At 54.9% G+C, this 19962-nt stretch overlaps 1 protein-coding gene across 2 annotated transcripts; it reads left to right on the forward strand.

Annotated features, from left to right (window-relative positions):
* The first annotated feature begins 2623 nt into the window (after window positions 1-2623).
* OLFML2B (olfactomedin like 2B) lies at window positions 2624-19227 on the forward strand. 2 transcript variants are annotated; one of them, XM_071751299.1, is made up of 8 exons: window positions 2624-3055; window positions 4812-5075; window positions 10161-10268; window positions 14136-14312; window positions 15522-15750; window positions 16880-17386; window positions 18086-18262; window positions 18505-19227. In XM_071751299.1, exons 1-8 carry the CDS (start codon window positions 2702-2704, stop codon window positions 19104-19106), a joined length of 2418 nt encoding a protein of 805 aa, XP_071607400.1. In that variant the 5' UTR covers window positions 2624-2701; the 3' UTR covers window positions 19107-19227. The 2 variants fall into 2 exon arrangements, with proteins under 2 accessions (XP_071607400.1, XP_071607398.1); XM_071751297.1 differs by having other exon boundaries at window positions 2687-3055; window positions 15522-15741.
* The last annotated feature ends 735 nt before the right edge of the window (window positions 19228-19962 follow it).

Genomic DNA, 19962 nt, shown 5'->3' on the forward strand with positions numbered 1-19962 from the left:
TACCGGAGAGAGCCCAGCAGAGGGCCACTAAGATCCGGAGCATCCCTCCTGCGAGGAAAGGCTGAGAACCGGAACCGTTCAGCCCAGAGATTCCTCGGGGAGGGTCTCAGGCAGCCCAGCGCTGCCTCTCGGCAGCCAGCATCAAGCATTTTAATGGCAAAGAATTTTAAGGACCGATAAGCCCCCAGCACCCGGGTTTTCTCACTCGGGCTGTGCGAGGGACTGCGGTACCACGGGGTGGTGCTGCATCCCTGTGGAGCGGAATGGGGACAGGGACAGGGATCCGGAGGGGCTGGACAGCACTGAGCATCCCCCGGGAAAGGTCCCTGGGCGAGGGCAGCCCCCAGCAGCCCCAGTTCTGAGGATGGGGGCAGCGATGTTCTGCTCCCTGCTCCTGCCGAGCTCAGCATCCCCTGCTTGCAGAGATAACTTTGGGGTCACCCCAGACCTTGAGCCACCCACCCATGGCCTGACTTGACTCCCAATGTCACTGTCTCCCTGCTCTGGGCACATCTGAGAAGGCCCTTAAAGAAGCACACAAACACGGGCTTTTTGGGAAGGTTTTTGGGGCAGTTTGGTTTTTTTTTCTTTTCTTTTTTTGCACAGAGCCTGTCATGGAGCTGCTAAATTGCATTTTTTCCAGGCGAGGTGATGTTTTTACTTGGAGAGCACCTTCTGCCCTGCTTCCCTTTCCCTGGGCAGCCCCAGCTTTGGATGAGATCAGTTGTACAGAATGGGGGAAGGTGTTGGGACACAGGGACCTCCTGCTCAGGCCCGGGGCTGGGCCAACTTTCTTCAGCAAGGCAGAAAAGCTAGAACCACACTTCTTCCTCTTTCTGTAAGTTTGTCTTATTTTTTTTCTTGAAGGAGGAATGTTCAGACTTCAGAGGGAACCACGGTGAACCCAGGCTGCCTCTCACTGTCTCCTCTGGCAAAGGACAAACACAAACTTGCCTCTGACCCAAGCTAAATAGCAGGGAGGGGTTAAAAGAAATCAACAAGAGATGTCAGTAAGGTGTGAAGTCCTTCCTTCAGGTATTGAAATGCTGTGGTGGTTTTGTTTTCCAGCCTTTGAAACTGATTATTAGGGAAAGGCTTGAAAATGAGAGGTGCTGCTTGCCATGGCACCTCTCAGTGCTGCTGGTGACACAGCTACACAGGGTTCCAGGACACAAAACCAGTTGAGAGCTCCTGGAGGCTCTGCTGGCCACAAGTTGGGGGCTCCAGAAGCCCCAGCCTGGCAGCCTCAGGGCAGAATGTGCTGACAGATGGAGTGAGTGTCCTGGGGAAGCTCAGCTGTCATCAGCACAGAGTGATGGAAACAAAAGTGAAGCAGCTGATGCCCAAGGGACATTTTTTTTTTTTTTCCTTGAGAGAGGCTGCTGGGGGGAGAGGGGGAGGCTTTTAGCAATGGCTTTCCCTTCCTACAGCTCCTCAGACACCTAAAAGTTGGCTGTCCTTGTTCTCCCATCCTCCCTCACTCTTTCTCCCTGGCTTTGCTGCAGGGACTGGTGCATCCCTGCCCCCTTCTCCCCAGGGAGGTCAGAGGAGAGGGAGGCACAGTGCCATGCCACATGAAGCCTCAAGTCAGCAACTACTGCTGTCCCCAGTGTCACAGCCACTTCCTCTCTCACACAAGATGTTTTCTTTGTGTATGGCAGCTCCATCCCTGTGGTCTGTCCCTGGGAGAGAGCAGCAGGATGTGGGAGCTTCCCCCTACCCCCCCTCCCTGGAGAAGTTCCCTGTCCCAGGGCTGCAGCCACCAGGTTTTGGGGGGTTTTGGGGGGTTTTGGGGGCAGGGATCTGTTAAGCACAGGGCTTCAGCTGGAGTTTTGTGTGGCCTCAGTTGCCACCCACCGTGCGTGTGGCTTCTGCATCTGACCCACTGGTTTTCAGGCAAGAGCAAGGCTGGGGCAGGGTGCTGGCACACGTTTGGATTGCCAGGGGTGCATTTATGAAGGAATTCAGCTTTCATCAGCAGGGAGCAGAGCCCAGACATCATCACCACAGTGCAGACACCTCCGCAGTGGATGATGCTGAGCCTGTGCTTTTGCTGGGAACTGCGTGTCAGGGACGTTTCCCTTTGGCAGGAGGTGCAGGAGGCTTCAGGTCTGCCAGAGCTCAGCTGCTTCCCAGCAGCCTCAGCCCAAATTTCAGGAAGCACATGGAGGTCTGCACTCGTGGCTGGGAGCCTGTCTTCAAAACATCCACTCCTCACATGGCCCCAGTGCGTGCTGTGTGTCTGGGGACCCACGGGCGTGGGGTAGAGGGTGGCTTTCCTGTGACCTAGAGCAGGCAGAGAGTGACAGCCAGGCTGTTCCCGGAGGCTGGAAAGGGGCCAGGCAGGGGGTGAGGATGGCTTTCCGTCCCCCCACCCGCTCCTTGGCAAACCGCAGGGGTGCGATGTCAGGGTTGCTGGGGGCAGTGCGGGTATTTTGGGGCAGCCCCACAGCCCCCCGGGGGCAGCCGGAGCTCCCCGCAACCTGCTTGGGGACGATGATGCTCAAGTCCCCTCCAGCCTCCGGCCGCATCCTTCTCCCGGGACAGGGCTCTCCTCCCTTCCCCACGGAGGCGGCGGGAGCTGCGGGCGGGTAACGGGGATGCGGAAGGGGGGGGAAAGCACCGCTCGGGGCAGCCTGAGCTCCAGCCCCGCCCCGCAGCCCGCCCGGCCCCGCCCGGGGGCCCGTCCCGCCGCGGAGGGATGGAGGGAGGCATGGAGGAGCGGAGGGACGGAGAAGCGGGGCGGGAGCCCGGCCCGGCCCCGCCCGCACCCTCCGCTCCGCACCTGAGCGAACAGCGGAGGCTCCGCGGAGATCCCGGCCCCCTCCGCATCCCGCCCATGGCTCGGCCGCTGCCGCTGCTGCTCTGCCTGGCCGCGATGGGTGCCGGCTGCTGGGCTGCGACCACCCCCCCCGGGACGGCCGGGCCCCCCCACACCGGGACGGCCGGGCCCCCCCACACCGGCACGGCCGGGTCTCCCCATACCGGCACGGCCGGGCCCTCCGCGGAGCCCTTGCAGGACGAGGCGGACAACCAGGAGAACATCCTCTCCCAGGTACCTGCGGAAGGGTGCGGGGCACGGGGTGCGGGAGGGGGGGATGCTTGCTGGGTATCTTGGTGTGCTGGGTACCCGTGGCGTGGGGCTGGGCAGCGGTGGGGAATCCTCTGCGCTCCTCGGGTGGTGCTGGGTGTAGATGCGCGGTGGTGCTGGGTGATGCTGTGCACACCGCAGGAGGTGCTGGATTGGTGCTGGGTGATGCTGTGTACACCCCGGGAGGTGCTGGTTGGTGCTGTGCACACCCCAGGAGGTGCTGGGTTGGTGCTGGGTGATGCTGTGTACACCCCGGGAGGTGCTGAGTCCCCGGGTGGTGCTGGGTTGGTTCTGGGTGATGCTGTGCACTCACCCGGAGCTCACTGGTGGTGCTGGGTGATGCTGTGCACAGCCCGGGCGGTGCTGGGTCGGTGCTGGGTGATGCTGTGCACTCACCCGGAGCTCACTGGTGGTGCTGGGTGATGCTGTGCACAGCCCGGGCGGTGCTGGGTCGGTGCTGGGTGATGCTGTGCACTCACCCGGAGCTCACTGGTGGTGCTGGGTGATGCTGTGCACAGCCCGGGCGGTGCTGGGTCGGTGCTGGGTGATGCTGTGCACTCACCCGGAGCTCACTGGTGGTGCTGGGTGATGCTGTGCACAGCCCGGGCGGTGCTGGGTTGGTGCTGGGTGATGCTGTGCACTCACCCGGAGCTCACTGGTGGTGCTGGGTGATGCTGTGCACTCACCCGGAGCTCACTGGTGGTGCTGGGTGATGCTGTGCACAGCCCGGGCGGTGCTGGGTTGGTGCTGGGTGATGCTGTGCACTCACCCGGAGCTCACTGGTGGTGCTGGGTGATGCTGTGCACAGCCCGGGCGGTGCTGGGTCGGTGCTGGGTGATGCTGTGCACTCACCCGGAGCTAATTGGCGCTGCTGGCCCAGCGCAGCTGCAGGGAATTTTGTCGACCCGGGGGGAGGGGGTACAGTGAGTACCCCGAAGGCCACCAGTTCACAGCCTCCATCCCATCGTTTCCTTCGGGGAACTCGGAAAATGCGGAGCTCCCTCGGGAGGGGAATCGGGGGAGGCTCTTTGTGTGCGGAGGGCAGGGATCCAGGAGCCAGGCTCTTCCCCTGCCAGTAGGATGCGGTGGAGGTTTCTGTCGGATCTGGCCGGTCAGGCTGCACGCTATTATCTGCCCTTGGAAACGGCTGAAACGTGGAGCCTATTGGAAACATACCGTCAAAAGTTATTTTTGGGCTTGAGCTTTCAGAAAGGCCGTCTGCAAATCTCAGCAAAGGAAATTCCTGGCATTGTATGGGGCTGATCAGAAAGGCTGTTTCCCCACCAGGTTATGCTGCTTGTAGGGTGGCTTTCTGTCACCCTTCCAGCCCAGCCCTTCCCTTGTTTGCCTGCATTACAGACTGGCAAGTGGGTCTGAGGGACACAGAGCATTAAAAAGAGAGTAGGATGTGGTTTGCATTTAAGGCTCCAAGCATCCAGGTCTGTTTTACACAAAGTGGAATAAAAAAAAAAAAAAAAAAAAAAAAAAAAGCCCACCCTGTTGGAAGAAGCCACTTTTTATTCCCCTTTTAGGTAGGGAGCAGAGAGCTCTGCACTCTCTAGAGAACTTCTTGGATTTTTGGAAGAGCCGGACAGTTTCCTGGAGGTTCAGGGTGGTCAAAGTGTCTTTGCTTAGACCTTAAGGTCCGGGGTGTCCCCTTGCTGGGCAGGCAGAGGAGAAGTTTGCTGGTGATCTGTGATCTGTGATCGTCTGTGCTCAGCTCTTAGGTGATTACGACAAGGTGAAGGCTGTGTCTGAAGGCTCCGACTGTCGGTGCAAGTGCCTGGTCAGACCCCTGGGCCGGGGTGCCTGCCAAAGGATTAATGAAGGTGCTTTCAAAGCAGAGGACTTTTACACGGTGGAAACCATCACGTCAGGACCCAGCTGCAAGTGTGCCTGCGTGGCTCCCCCCTCGGCACTCAACCCCTGCGAGGGGGACTTCAGGCTGAAGAAGCTGCGGGAGGCAGACAGCAGCGACTTGAAGGTAGGAGAGTGGCCTGGGGCTCTTTGGGGAAGGGGGAGGGGATCTCCTGAAGCCTTTTCTTTCTGAGCTTTTTCTTAAAAAAAATCCAAAATACACCCACCTTTTTTTCCTAAACTTTTTGTTCTATAACATCTCCTTGTGTAAAAATCCAGCTCAGCTTGAGGGATGGATTCAGACAGCTGCAGCTGATGATTCACTCAATTCATCCCATGCTGCCTGGGATCTGCTGTGGTTTCCTGCACTGGAAGCTCAGGAGAGACTGGGCTGCTCCCTGCCTTTTGTCCAGCATTAAATGTCCCCGGGGGGATGGCTCTGCTCTGCTCAGCAGCTGCCAGATCTCTCTCCCATCTCAGGAAGGTGTTCCCAAGGACCCAAGTGAAAAGCTGGTGTGGTGTCCGTGGGCCAAAAGCCACTGATAGGTCAGTGTCAGGGTGTGTTACACAGCTGGCTGATGGCAGGGTGGGTTTTGTTGTTCTGAATGCTGACATTTCTGTACTGAATAATATTTTGTCTCTTTAGTAATATCTCTCTCTTTTCCAAATGGGACAGTGTGTGTTCTAAGGACACGTGCCTTTTACTGGATGCTTATTTTTGCTGGGATAGGAGCTGGCATCAGACCTTGCTGAGTTTTCTGGTTAGGGCAGAAGAAATCCTCCACCAAAGGGCCTCTGGCTTTGTCCAGCCCTGTGGAATCCCCTGAGCAGAAGGTTGGGTGCTGGTGGCACTTGTCTGGGTGGTGGTGGGACATACCCTGGAGTCCCAGCTCAGCTGGAAAGGCTGGAGGTGTGCGTTATAGTTTTGTTCTAATTATTTGGAGCTCGAGGATGTGTTTCATCTTGTCTGACTGCAGACAGTCAGCAGCTTCTTGTCCAGGCTCCCCTGCAGCCCAGGAAGATAAACAGGCAGAGGCAGATAATCCATCTTTCCAGGGAAGGGAGGAGTCCCAGGCTGGAGTTGTTTGGTGGTCTCTTGCCTGCAGCACAAGCCAGGATGTCCCAGTCGGCCTCTTTGAGGAGCTGTGAGCAATCTGCACTTAGTGGAGGGGACATCCCCCGAGGTGACCAAGCCACCCTTGTCATCCCTTGCCTGGAGGCAGCCAGAGCTCCTCCACCAGCAGCTCACAACTCTTTCCCCATCCTCTTGGCAGCCCCTGAGGCTCCAGGAGGAGCAGAGTGGTGTGGCAAGCTGCTCCCTTGGCTCCTGATGCCTCTTCCCACCGGGGAGCTGCTCCCAGCCAGCTGTGGTGTGAAAACTTGTCCTCTAGGAACTGGCCCTGGCTCTCCCGCTGATTTTGCAAGGATCCACGGCCAGGCAGTTTCACAAGGTTGATCCAAATATATTCACATGGGGTTTGTTTTTCTTTTTTTTTTTTTCTTTGCTGTGAAAGTCAAACCCTGGGAGCTGTGAAAACAAGGTCAGCTTGTCACCCAGCAGTGTCCCTTCTGGAGCTGGGAACAGCCACATCCTGGAGGAGAAACAAGGAGGCTGTGAAGGGATCCAGCACAGATCCTATGAGGAGAGGCTGAGGGAGCTGGGGGTGTTGAGGCTGGAGAAGAGGAGGCTCAGGGGAGACCTCATCACTCTCTCCAACTCCCTGAAAGGAGGTTGGAGCCAGGGGGGGGTTGGGCTCTTTTCCCAGGCAACTCTCAGCAAGACAAGAGGGCACAAGAGGTCTCAAGTTGTGCCAGGGGAGGTTTAGGTTGGACATGAGAAAGAATTTCTTTCTGGAGAGGGTGCTCAGCCATTGGAATGGGCTGCCCAGGGAAGGGGTGGATTCTCCATCCCTGGAGGTTTTTAAGAAGAGACTGAATGTGGCACTCAGTGCCATGGGCTGGGAACCACGGGGGGAGTGGAGCAAGGGTTGGACTGGATGATCCCAGAGCTCCTTTCCAACCTGGATAATTCTATGATTCTATGTGAAGCCAAGAGGCAGGAGAGGGCAGAGCTTTAGTTTTCATGTGACTCATGAGGAGCAGCTCCCACCTCATTTTGGGGTGAGGCAGGAGGGATGGGGCCAGGCCAGGCCACCTCATTACTCCTAACAGCCCCAGAGATTTCACTCTTCTTGATCTTCTGATGAGCATTATTCTTGCTTGGTCCAGCAAAGCGAAGGGCACAGGGTCATGCTTTGTGTCTGTTGTGCTTTGGCAGCCTGTGATTCCAAAGACTCTGAGCACTCCAGATGTGGGAGAGCCTTGGGAAGTCCTCATGAGAGCCCTCCCTTAAAATGGGAGGGTTGGAGGGTGCATCCCTGAAGAAATGGCAGGATGGGAGCAGAGAAGCTCAGGCAGCAGGGAGGTACCCCTGGGGCACCCTAACTCAGCTGGATGGCTGTGCTGTGCATCAAAAGGTTTCAGTCCCATCTGTGGCTTTAACAAGGTCCCATGCATGGACCATCAGATCAGTAAGAGCCAAGAAGGGAAGGGCATGTTGGTGTTTTTTTGTGATTTTTGGTGTTTTTTTGGTCCTTTTGGTGTTTTTTGGTCCTTTTGGTCCTTTTGGTCCTTTTGGTCCTTTTGGTCTTTTTGGTCTTTTTGGTCTTTTCGGTCTTTTTGGTCTTTTCGATCCTTTCGATCCTTTTGGTCCTTTTGGTCTTTTTCATCTTTTTGGTCTTTTTGGTCTTTTTGGTCCTTTTGGTCCTTTTGGTCCTTTTGGTCTTTTTGGTCCTTTTTGTCTTTTTGGTCTTTTTGGTCTTTTTGGTCTTTTTGGTCCTTTTGGTCCTTTTGGTCCTTTTGGTCCTTTTGGTCCTTTTGGTCTTTTTGGTCCTTTTTGTCTTTTTGGTCTTTTTGGTCTTTTTGGTCTTTTTGGTCCTTTTGGTCCTTTTGGTCCTTTTGGTCCTTTTGGTCTTTTTGGTCCTTTTTGTCTTTTTGGTCTTTTTGGTCTTTTTGGTCCTTTTGGTCCTTTTGGTCTTTTTTGTTTTTTTCGTCTTTTTGGTCCTTTTGGTCCTTTTGGTCTTTTCGATCCTTTCAATCCTTTCAATCCTTTCAATCCTTTCAATCCTTTTGGTCCTTTTGGTCCTTTTGGTCCTTTTGGTCTTTTTGGTCTTTTTGGTCTTTTCGGTCTTTTTGGTCTTTTCGATCCTTTCGATCCTTTCGATCCTTTTGGTCTTTTTGGTCCTTTTGGTCCTTTTGGTCCTTTTGGTCCTTTTGGTCTTTTTGGTCCTTTTGGTCTTTTTGGTCTTTTCGATCCTTTTGATCCTTTTGGTCCTTTTGGTCTTTTTCATCTTTTTCGTCTTTTTGGTCTTTTTGGTCTTTTTGGTCCTTTCGATCCTTTCGGTCCTTTCGGTCCTTTCGGTCCTTTCGGTCCTTTTGGTCCTTTTAGTCTTTTTGGTCTTTTCGATCCTTTTGATCCTTTTGGTCCTTTTGGTCTTTTTCATCTTTTTCGTCTTTTTGGTCTTTTTGGTCTTTTTGGTCCTTTCGATCCTTTCGATCCTTTCGGTCCTTTCGGTCCTTTCGGTCCTTTCGATCCTTTCGATCCTTTCGGTCCTTTCGGTCCTTTTGGTCCTTTTGGTCCTTTTAGTCTTTTTGGTCTTTTTGGTCTTTTTGGTCCTTTTGGTCCTTTTGGTCTTTTTGGTCCTTTTGGTGCTTTTGGTCTTTTTCATCTTTTTGGTCCTTTCGGTCCTTTTGGTCCTTTTGGTCCTTTTGGTCCTTTTAGTCTTTTTGGTCTTTTTGGTCTTTTTGGTCCTTTTGGTCCTTTTGGTCCTTTTGGTCCTTTTGGTCTTTTTGGTCTTTTTGGTCCTTTTGGTCTTTTTGGTCCTTTTGGTCTTGTTGGTCTGTGCATTGGTGCAGTCTTTTGAGAGGGTCAACTTGGTGTTGGCAGTGGGATAGCTAAATCTAAGATCTGTTTTTGTCAACTTGCAGCATGTTTTGGGTGTCCCAGGTGCGTGCAGGGTTTGGGTAAGGAATCTGTGTTCTGGAAGCTTTGGAAGGGGATGAATAAAGTCTGAAATCTTTGCACGTTGATGGAATTTACCCAGCCTGGAGGGAAAGCTCAGGTCTCTGGAGGCTTTCTGGCAGGGTGTGTTTGTTGCATTGCTTGTGTCTGTCCAACTCTCAGTGAAAAGTGGATGCAGAGCCATAAAACAATCCTTGTTCCTTCATGTTGCCTTTTTTTATCTGGGCCTTTCCTTTGCCATCAGCTCCAGAGGGAGATTTCAGAGGCCAGGGTGGAAGCTCCAAGGGTGTTGCCTCCCCTTCTGCCATGGTTGTGGGGCTCTGCTGATCAGTCTGGAGCTGCTGGGAGAAGTAATTCCCATGCCTTGGGAATCCTGTTGGGGTTATAAGGTCTGACAGTGCCACAGTGTCCATGGTGGGACATGGAGACTGGAGGGAGCAGAAGCAGGGAATGTCCCAGGGATTCTCTGCAGGGACTGGAGGGAAGGCAGGACCAGGGTATTGCTGTCTGCATCCCCAGGATTGGGGGGGAAAAGGGGCTGGTGCTGGGCAGGACAAGGGTATTGCAGCCCCTCTGTGGGAAGGAGGTGAGAGTATGTCCAAAATGGGGGGGGGAGAAGGCAGCATCCCTCTGGGAAAATTGTTCTCTGGGGAAGGAAACTCTTACCAGACTGGCACTGAACTTCTGTTCTTCACCTCTGCGTTTGTGAATGTTTTAAAAACTTTTTAACAAGTTTCTTCTTGTTCCAGGAAAAAAAAAAAAAAAATCAAAACGAAAAAGCCCAAACATGAACCGTGGGATGGCATGAACTCAGAGTCTGATGTCAAAGCCACTTTTATGTGAGCTGCTGCTCACTTGTTGCCTCTTTTGTCTCCTGGTGGGATTGCCAAGCCCTTGGGAGTGTGAGAGAAGTTGCCCAGAGCTGGGAAGGAGAGCACTGCTCCTCCTTGCTCTGCTCACTAATTCCCAGCACCCAAAATAATGCTCTGGAACCCCTGGAGCTCTGCCTGCTGGGCTCCTGGCTGCAGCAGGGCTGGAGAAAGGAATCTTCCTTTTTAATGAACTTTCTTCCCTTTTCATGAACTTCTTGTGCTCAAGATTCTGTGCATGGCCCTTGATTTTTTGGCACGTAGGAACCATGTGCTTTGCAGGCCCTGCCTCTGACTGGGATGTGTTCCCTTTGCCTTGCAGCTTTCCTCTATTGTGGAGATGCTGGAAAGTGCTTTTTATGGCTTGGACCTTCTGAAGCTCCACTCAGTGACAACCAAGCTGGTGGGTCGGGTGGAAAAGCTTGAGGAGGTAAGATGGGTCCTGCTCCTTTTCACGGGGCTGCCTTCAGTGGGATTTGCCTGAAATCAAGTATTTTATACCCTTGGTGTGTTCAGAGCCTTTTGTTCCTTTGGGAAGAAATGTTGATTAATGCTTTGGCTGAACCTACCTCAGACCAGGCGACCCTCTCTAAACCAGACCAAAACAGACTTCCCAAACCAGATCTCCATCCTTCTTCACAGGCAGTGACCAGGGAATCACCACCCCATCACCCTCCTCGTGTCTTCTCCAGTTTTCTTCACCCCTTGTGGCCCAAACTGGGTGCAGGATCCCAGCTGTGGCCTCACCAGGACCAGCATCTTCTTTGGGTCCCAAGGACCTGCTGTTAAATTTTCTCTTTTCCTTATTAGCTCTCAACCAGGTTCTTTTCTGCTGCTTGATGGGGAGGAGCAGGATCCAGGGCCAGTGCCAGGACATGCTGGTAGCCAAAATTCCTTAAGGACCAAGTTACATCTTGGCCCGTGTTTAAAAAGAGATGAACCCTCAGCACTGCTAAAAATACAGATAAAGTATTTAGCTGCTTTTTTTAAAAAGCAGACTTTCAATGAAATAATTTTAACTTCCAGGCAGTTTAATATTTCTCTGGCTAGCAGAGAGGGGGGGGCTGCAGTTTATTAAGCTGCACTCAGCTACGTAGCAACAGGTTGGCAGCTTAAATACTGGAGTTTTTCTCCCGTGGTCCCTATCTGGGACAGTAAATCCACATTCTTCTCAGAGTGGAGCAATCCTGTTCGTCTGCAGCCAGGAGTAGAGAGGCCATGATTTATAAAGCCAAAATTCCACTTGCAAATTGTTACGGGAAGGGGAGGGAAGGAGAGGGAAGGAGAGGGAAGGGAAGGGAAAAAGGGAAGGGAAAAAGGGAAGGGAAGGGTAGGGAAAAAGGGAAGGGAAGGGAAGGGAAGGGAAGGGAAGGGAAGGGAAGGGAAGGGAAGAAGGGAAGGGAAGGGAAGGGAAGGGAAGGGAAGGGAAGGGAAGGGAAGGGAAGGGAAGGGAAGGGAAGGGAAGGGAAGGGAAGGGAAGGGAAGGGAAGGGAAGGGAAGGGAAGGGAAGAAGGGAAGGGAAGGGAAGGGAAGGGAAGGGTAGGGAAAAAGGGAAGGGAAGGGGAGGGAAAAAGGGAAGGGAAGGGAAAAAGGGAAGGGAAGGGAAGGGAAAAAGGGAAGGGAAGGGTAGGGAAAAAGGGAAGGGAAGGGAAGGAAAAGGGAAAGGAAAGGGAAAGGGAAAGGGAAAGGGAAAGGGAAAGGGAAAGGGAAAGGGAAAGGGAAAGGAAAGGCATGCTCCATCCCAGGGGCAGGAAGGAGACAGCTGAGGGAAATGCTCTTGCCTGGGGGCCTCTGGGTTTCCAAGCACCCTGGCTGACCCAAAAGAAAGAAAAGAGGTTTTGAGGTCTAGGAATAACAAAGCAAGTACATTTTTGTTTGCAATCCCACCCTCTTCCTATAGTTTGGAATACTCTTCAGTGTGCTGTCCAGTTTAGGATACTCTGCAGTAACTCTCCAGTTAGTTGGATCTATTGCTGGGTCTTTGCTAACTGGGGGAGAGGGAAGTGGGAGCTGTGTCACCAACCCCTGTGTCACCAACCCCTGTGTCACCAGCCCTGTGTCACCAAGCCCTGTTAGGGACCTTCATTTCTGTGGCACTGGTAGCCAGGAGTCTGTTAGCCACAGGTTTAATGATGGGGTGAGCCCTGCAGCACCCTGAGCATCAGGAGAGACTGAGGGGTTGGGGATTAACATCCCCAGCTGGTGGGTTGGGGATGATGGAAGGAGGGACAACCCTTTTTTTTTGTTTCTTTTATGGATATCATTCATTAATTCTTCTGACTAAAAATGGTGCTTTTAGACATTGTCACCTCAGAATGGACCCAGGGCAGTGAGTGGGAAGTGCAGGTTCCCCAAAAACCTTGCTGCTGCTCGAAGGTGGGGTAGGTTTTTGGGGACTGACAGATGACACCAGTGATTACTTCACGTCCAGGTATCACCACCACTCTTCTTCCATATCAGAGGGCCCTGTCTGCCACTGGTTCCAGCACAGGCTGTGCTGGTAGAACTGCTCTGAGTACATCAGGACGCAGCAGGGATGCTCTGCTTGCAGGAAGGCAGAGGAACAGAGAGCTCTGGCTGGAGTATTTTGGTCAGAGATGGAGCAGTGAAGGTGTACGAGGGAAAAATACAGATTTTCCCCAGAAGTGGGGCTGCAGAATCACATAACAATCACTTGGAGAGGATGGAGAAGGAGAGGAGAGGTCTGGGAGGGATGGGAGATTCCCCAGTGGCACTGGGGTGCAGGCAGCAGGTGTAAAATGCTTCCTGCTGCTGGCTGAGCACAGAAAGTCCCGTTGAGAGGGGGAGGATCACACACTGCAGAGGCCAAGGGAGCTGCTAGAAGGGACAGCTGAGATGCTGAACAAGAGCCTGGCAGGGCTTCAAAGTATGGGCCTCCCAGGCGGGTGAATTTTTGGCAGCTGCTCCCTGCCAAAGTAGCTGAACAGCCTCAAACAGCATCTCAGGCCAGGCTTTGATGGTGCCTCCCCACTGATTTTATCCCCAAGCAGGTCATGAGCCAAAAAATACACAAAATAAGTGATAAGGGCACCAGGCTGTCGGAAGCAGACATCCACCCAAAAGGAGGAGGGTGTCGAAGGTGCTTCTGCTTTTGCACTGTTCCCAGGATGAGATCCCCTTTTCCTTTTCCTACTACAGAAAAATACCTCCTGAAAAATCCCTGCCTTCTTGGGCCCAGCCTTCAAATTGCACGAAAATGCTGTGACTTACAACTCCTGAGTAAAAACTGGGAGCTCAGATATCCATGCAGGGATGCTGATATCCATGTTGAGCTCAGGCTGGTATTTTTGAGGAGCTGAGGTGTTGCAGGATAGTTTCAGTATAAGAGTGTGTTTGTTGGTCAAGAGCAAGAACCCTCAAAAACAGAGCTGTCACCTTCCCTAAGGATGCAGCTCTCCTGCTCTGTCTTTATCCTGCAGCTGCTGCATCAGCTGGCAAATTTGAGGTCACAGATGGGGATCACAAGGGGCTTTAGGAGAAATTAATGACAGGACAGATGGGAACTGAAGGATCAAGGAGAGCTGTCCCCAGCCTCTGTACAAAAACGTTTTTGATTGGTGTGGTACCTGCTCAAAGCAGTTGCCAGTTCAGCTGTAAAAGACCAAGGGGTGATGAGCAGAGACTGAAGAAGCCCTTGGGGACAAGGGGGGCCTCTGCTTTGGGGACTGGGAAGGGCAAAGGGGGGGTCTGTGTGCCCTGGTGGGCTGCAGCCAGACACAGCTCTCCCCCTGTGCCAGGACAGCTCTCGGAGGCCCAGGGACTCTCTTCCTCTCTCCATCTTCTCCCTCTTTTCCTGTGGGAGCAGAGAAGCAGTCCCTGAGTGGTTAGGCAGGGGGACAAAAACCAGACAAGTGAGATGCCAGCCTCAGAATTTAGGTGGGCAGCAGCCAGGCAGGACACGACACTGCAAGGAAAGTGGGATTAATAAATGGGAGATGAACTTGCTGCCACAAAGGACACAAGGCTAAGGTTTTAGGTGGTTTTTCTTTAGATTTTTTTTTTTTAAGATGGTTTAGCTTTTCATCTTCCTGCTATGAGGTGGTGAGCATGGCTGAAGATGGGTGTTGGAAGAACCTTGAGGGTTCCCTTGTGGCACCCCAGGGATGGGGTTTCTGAATCTCCCCGGGCTCAGAGATACCTTCCCAGTAGCTGAAGTGCCACGGGGAAGACCCTTGTGTCCCTAGGATGGGAACACAGAGGTGGGGGCTGTGTTCTGGGGGCCGTGCAGCATCCTTTGCCTTTACATGGGATAAAGTCTCCTCGCTTGCTTTCCTAGGGCATGTCCAGGAACTCCATGCAGGAAGGCCACGGGGAAGGAGCCAACGTGGAGGAGGGTCCTGAGGATGCCCAGAACAAGCTGAGGAAGAACTGCTCCAACCTCATCACCAACAGCCTTGCTGACATTGAGAGCTCACTGCAGAGGGATGCTGAGGCAGCCTACACCCACACCGAGGTAGGGCTGCCCCAGGCAGGATGCACAGCACAAGGGCAGAAGCCACTCCAGTAGCCACTCCAGAAGCCACTCCAGAAGCCACTTCTCCATGGTGGCTGGCCCAGGGAATTATTTTCTTCTCAACTTGGCTGTTTCTACACCTTTCCAGCTTGCTCCCGTCGGCTCAGCCCAGATGCTGGAGGGATGGAGGAGGAACCAGGAGGAGGAGGAGGCTGCTCCTTGGACCTCTCCTCCCCTCCCCCCTCCCTTTTCCCTTTCCCATGTTGGTTTTTGAGGTCAGCAGCGGCTGTGCTGCTCGGAAAGAGTGAGGTCATGGTGGGAAAGTGGGAAACTCAGAGCCTTTGATTAGCAGGGCCTGGGGGTTTGGTGGAAGGGCCAGCCTGGAATTGCTCCTCATTTCCCAGGAACTGCTCCTCCTCAGCCAGCCCCTCTGCCTGACCAGAAAGTTTGCACGTCCCTCAGGCTCCTGCATCCAGCCCACGGGGGGCCCTGTGGGGTCTGCCCAAGGTGGTGACATCCCCTGCCCCCGGGTTTCTGTGCTGCCTTTCGGGGCTCTGCTACCTGCTGGAGAGGAGCCAGCCCTGCTCAGGCAGGAGAGCAAAGCCTGGGGGTTTTTTTATTACCTCGAGTGACCTCATTTCCCAACTTTCCTCATTCCCCTTCTCTCTCCCTGGTAATTGCTGCAGGGCTGCCTGAGGAACCCTGAGCCCGTCCCTCTCAGCCAACTGGGCACTGCTTCAACTTTGGGGCTGTCTTTCCCATTTCCTTTAATGAGATGAAATCCTTCAGGCATGAGCTGCAGCAGCTGCTTGCTGCCTCTGCACAGGGTTCCTGCTTGGTCTCTGCCCCAGGGAAGGGGGTTTCAGCTCCACTTTCAGCCTCTCTGCTTTTTTTTCTCTCTCTGTGCTGGACCCTGGAATGCAAGGAGGTGCCCAGAAGCAAGTGGTGGCAGTGCTAATGCCACCCTGGGGTCCCCCCCCCTCCTGCATCCCACAGCCCCAGGTGTGCAGGGTGGCACCAAGGTGACAAAGAGGCATCACTGGGCTGTGTGGTGTCATCCCATCCCCTCTCGTGGTTTCCCATGATAGAAGGGATGGAGGGTGACCATGGGAAAGGAGGGAGGAAAGAGTGTTCCACCTAGCACTTGGCTGGCCAGCCTGCCCCCCAAAACGTGGCCAGCCCCACGACAACTCCCTGCATCTCTTCTAGGGCAAATACGAGGAAAGATTCCTGAAGGACGAAACCATCTCCCAGCAGATCAATTCTGTTGAGTCCCTTCTCTCTCCAGAGGAGGAGGAGAAGCCCAAGCAGCTCTTCCAGAGGCAGCTCCATGTGAGGAGCCGACCCCCTTCCAAGCCCACCATCATCCGAGGTGTCACCTACTACAAAGCTCAGTCCACAGAGTCAGAGAACGACATCGAGGAGCAGCGTGAGTTGGGTTTGTGTCCTGCAGGATGGGTGGCTGCATCCCATAGATAAAACCACTGCTGCCCCCCCAAGTCCTGCCTCAATCATCCCTTGGGAAAAGAGCACGGGGTCACCACGGGGAGGAGGGCTTGGAGGAAGGAGAAGGTGAGATGGGTGGTACCTCCCCACCCTGCCTGGGGGGTGATTCCACAGAAAATCCCTGGTTGCTAAGGAAATGGGTGACTGCCCAGTTGAAAGCAGAGAGCAGCCAGACAGAGAGGGACCTGGGAGTCTGGATTGCCAGGAAGCTGAAGAGGAGGCAGCAGTGTGCCCAGGTAGCCAAGAAGGCCAATGGCATCCTGGGCTGGCTCAGGAAGAGCGTGGCCAGCAGGTCCAGGGAAGGGATTCTGCCCCTGTGCTCAGCCCTGGGGAGGCCACAGCTTGAGTCCTGTGTCCAGTTCTGGGCCCCTCAGCTCAGGAAGGAGATTGAGGTGCTGGAGCAGGTCCAAAGGAGGCAACTGGGCTGGGGAAGGGACTGGAGCACAGATCCTCTGAGGAGAGGCTGAGGGAGCTGGGGGTGTTGAGGCTGGAGAAGAGGAGGCTCAGGGGAGACCTCATCACTCTCTCCAACTCCCTGAAAGGAGGTTGGAGCCAGGGGGGGGTTGGTCTCTTTTCCCAGGCAACTCTCAGCAAGACAAGAGGGCACAAGAGGTCTCAAGTTGTGCCAGGGGAGGTTTAGGTTGGACATGAGAAAGAATTTCTTTCTGGAGAGGGTGATCAGGCATTGGAATGGGCTGCCCAGGGAAGGGGTGGATTCTCCATCCCTGGAGATATTTCAAAAGAGCCTGGATGTGGCACTCAGTGCCATGGGCTGGGAACTGCAGTGGGAGTGGATCAAGGGTTGGACTTGATGAGCTCTGAGGTCCCTTCCAACCCAGCCCATTCTAGGATTCTATGAAAACACCCAGCAGGACACCACCTATCCAAAAGTAAATAGGGTTTATCATGTACTGGTCTGCCTGCCCCTGTAGTCATGCTGGAAATCAAGCAGGAAACCAGGTGGATTTAGTAGAGGAGGACAGCCTGGAGAAGTGGGGTGGTGGGGAGAGTGCCGGGGGGGGCTCAGCTGTGGGTCTGACACCGGTGCCTGTGTTTGGCAGCTGATGAACTGTTCAGTGGGGACACCACGGTGGATCTGCTGATCGAGGACCAACTCCTGAGACCCAGCAGCCAGGCCAGTGAGAGCGTGAGGAAACCCTCCCCAGTGGGATGGCCACCCACCCCCAGCAGTGACCCCCAGAGCCTGCCGGACAGCGATGCTGCGGTGACAACCACGTCCCCTGTCACCTCCCTGCCAGAGCCCCTCCAGCTGACTCCTGCCATGGAGACTCCGACCACCCCGGTGGGACTGGGGGAGGAGGGGACCCTTCAGCAACCAGGAGTAGCCTCGGCCAGCACAGTGGTGGCCACGTCCTCGGAGAGCCTGCCCTCAGCCACTGTCCCTAGTGTCACTGTCACCAGCGCCGGGACCTCGTGGGACACGGGGAACAGCTCTGCCCTGGAGAGCAGCCCAGGAGCCTGGGGACAGGGGAGCACTCCTGAAACATTGGGCAGCTCCAGCACCCCCAGGCAGAGCCTGGAGGAGGAGGACATCAGGAACATCATTGGTGAGTGCCTGCAGGTCCTGCACCGAGAGCTGCTCAGTGCACGACACTCACGTTTGCTCAGGGGGAGAGGTGGTGTGGAGCTACTGGCTGGAAACACCGGGTTTACACCAGGGTTACTTACTTGTTGACTCCAGAACCTAAGGGAAGGAAGAGGCCTCACTGGAGATAGACTTGGGATAGAATCATAGAATGGTTTGGGTTGGAAGGGACCTTAAAGCTCATTCAGTTCCAACCCCCTGCATGGGCAGGGACACCTCCCACCAGCCCAGGTTGCTCCAAGCCCCATCCAACCTGGATTGAACACTTCCAGGGATGGGGTTATCCACAACTTCCACTGTGCCAGTGTCTCACCACCCCCACAATAAGAAATCTCTTCCTAATGACTGACCTAAATAGGGTTAGTAGGGCAGGCAGCAGCTTCAGCTGGGACAGGGACACTGAGGCTGTGGGGAGGTGAGGGCAGCATCAGCCTCGTGATACTGAGCTGGGTGGGATGGTGCTGGGTGGGACCTGGGCTTTGTGAGCCCTTTCTCTGCCCTGCACTGGGCTTTGTGAGCCCTTTCTCTGCCCTGCACTGGGCTTTGTGAGCCCTTTCTCTGCCCTGCACTGGGCTGTGTGAGCCCTTTCTCTGCCCTGCACTGGGTTTTGTGAGCCCTTTCTCTGCCCTGGGCTGTGTGAGCCCTTTCTCTGCCCACCCAGGGCGCTGCAAGGACACCCTCTCCACCATCTCGGGGCCCACCACCCAGAACACCTACGGGCGAAACGAGGGGGCCTGGATGAAGGATCCCCTGGCCCGGGAGGAGAGGATCTACGTCACCAACTACTACTACGGGAACACGCTGGTGGAATTCAGGAACCTTGACAACTTCAAGCAAGGTGGGCTGGCACCATCCCTGGCACCACGTGGGCTGGTCCACGGAGGGTCCCCAAGTCCGGGGGATGCTCTGCTCCCCTCTTAAAGCACCAGCACCCACCCGTGGTGGCTCTGGAGGTGCTCGTCACCATCCCAGTGGCGAGCAGGAGGCACTGGGGGCAGAGGGTGGTTTGGGTGCTGCTGCAGCTTGGCTCCCAACCCCAAAGTCCCAAAGCCTCACCACAAAGGTGTCTTTGCCCCACAGGGCGTTGGAGTAACTCCTTCAAGCTCCCGTACAGCTGGATCGGGACGGGGCACGTGGTCTACAACGGCTCCTTCTACTACAACCGGGCCTTCACCCGGAACATCATCAAGTACGACCTGAAGCAGAGGTACGTGGCGGCCTGGGCCATGCTGCACGACGTGGCCTACGAGGAGTCGACGCCGTGGCGGTGGCGCGGCCATTCCGACGTCGACTTCGCGGTGGACGAGAACGGCCTCTGGGTCATCTACCCCGCCATCAGCTACGAGGGCTCCAGCCAGGAGGTGATTGTGCTGAGCAAGCTGAACGCAGCCGACCTCAGCACCCAGAAGGAGACGACGTGGAGGACGGGGCTGAGGAAGAACTTCTACGGGAACTGCTTTGTCATCTGCGGGGTCCTCTACGCCGTCGACAGCTACAACAAGAGGAACGCCAACATCTCCTACGCCTTCGACACCCACACCAACACCCAGATCATCCCCAGGCTGCTCTTTGAGAACGAGTATGCCTACACCACCCAGATAGACTACAACCCCAAGGACCGCCTGCTCTATGCCTGGGACAATGGGCACCAAGTCACCTACCACGTCATCTTTGCCTACTGAGCCCCCCCTCCTTGCCACAGCGGGGCACGGCGAGCCAGGGGCCACCAGCACCTTTTATTATTATTTTTATTGTTATTATTGTTATTTTGTACAAATCAGAGTAAATGATGGGTTTTGTTTCTAGCTGTTTTTTTTTTTTTTTTTTTTTTTTTTTTAAACGGTGGATCGTAGATCGATCCCCAGGCCAGAACCCACCCTCCTTGTCTTTCCTCTACACTTGCTTCTGGTTTCCCTTCCTAGGGGGAGGGGGGAGGATTCCTCCTGCCCACAGATGAGGAGCTGGCCCAGACGTGGTCCTCCTCATGAGGTTTTTTTTAGCTCAAGATGAGGAGCAAGAGCCCCAGACCCGGTGCAGCGCTGGCCTTGCTGCTGCCGGCACAAAGTCCCAGCAGGATGTGGATGTCCTGCTGGAGGGGGTGCGTGTCCCCTGGGAATGTCCTGGCTCTCAGGACCCTCTTCTTCCCCTTGGATGGCCAGCAGAGATCCTGCTGTACAAGGGGGCTGGGAGCACAGCTCTGGCAGCCCCCCAGGTGCTGCTGCTTAAAGCTGAGGATGGACCCACCAGCTGGGGCTCTGCCCTGCACACCCAGCTCAGGGGGGTCAGGAGCACCCAGAGCCCCAACTTGCTTCCAGAGCCAGCTGTGGGAGTGGGGACACTGTAAATACCTATAGATGGCTTTTGTTTGTTCATTTTGTAACCCCAAAATAGTCCCCTTTGGCAGCTGTGGGGTGAAGGCTCTGTTCTGCTGGGCTGCCTGGGCAGGAGCTGTGGGGCTGGGGGAGCTGCTCCATCTCCCATAGCATCCCAGCCCCTCTGCCCTCCCACTGCCAGCTTCTCCCTGTCCCACCTCTTGGC

This window comes from Heliangelus exortis, chromosome 8 (assembly GCF_036169615.1).
Source record: "Heliangelus exortis chromosome 8, bHelExo1.hap1, whole genome shotgun sequence".
NCBI classification, from domain to species: domain Eukaryota; kingdom Metazoa; phylum Chordata; class Aves; order Apodiformes; family Trochilidae; genus Heliangelus; species Heliangelus exortis.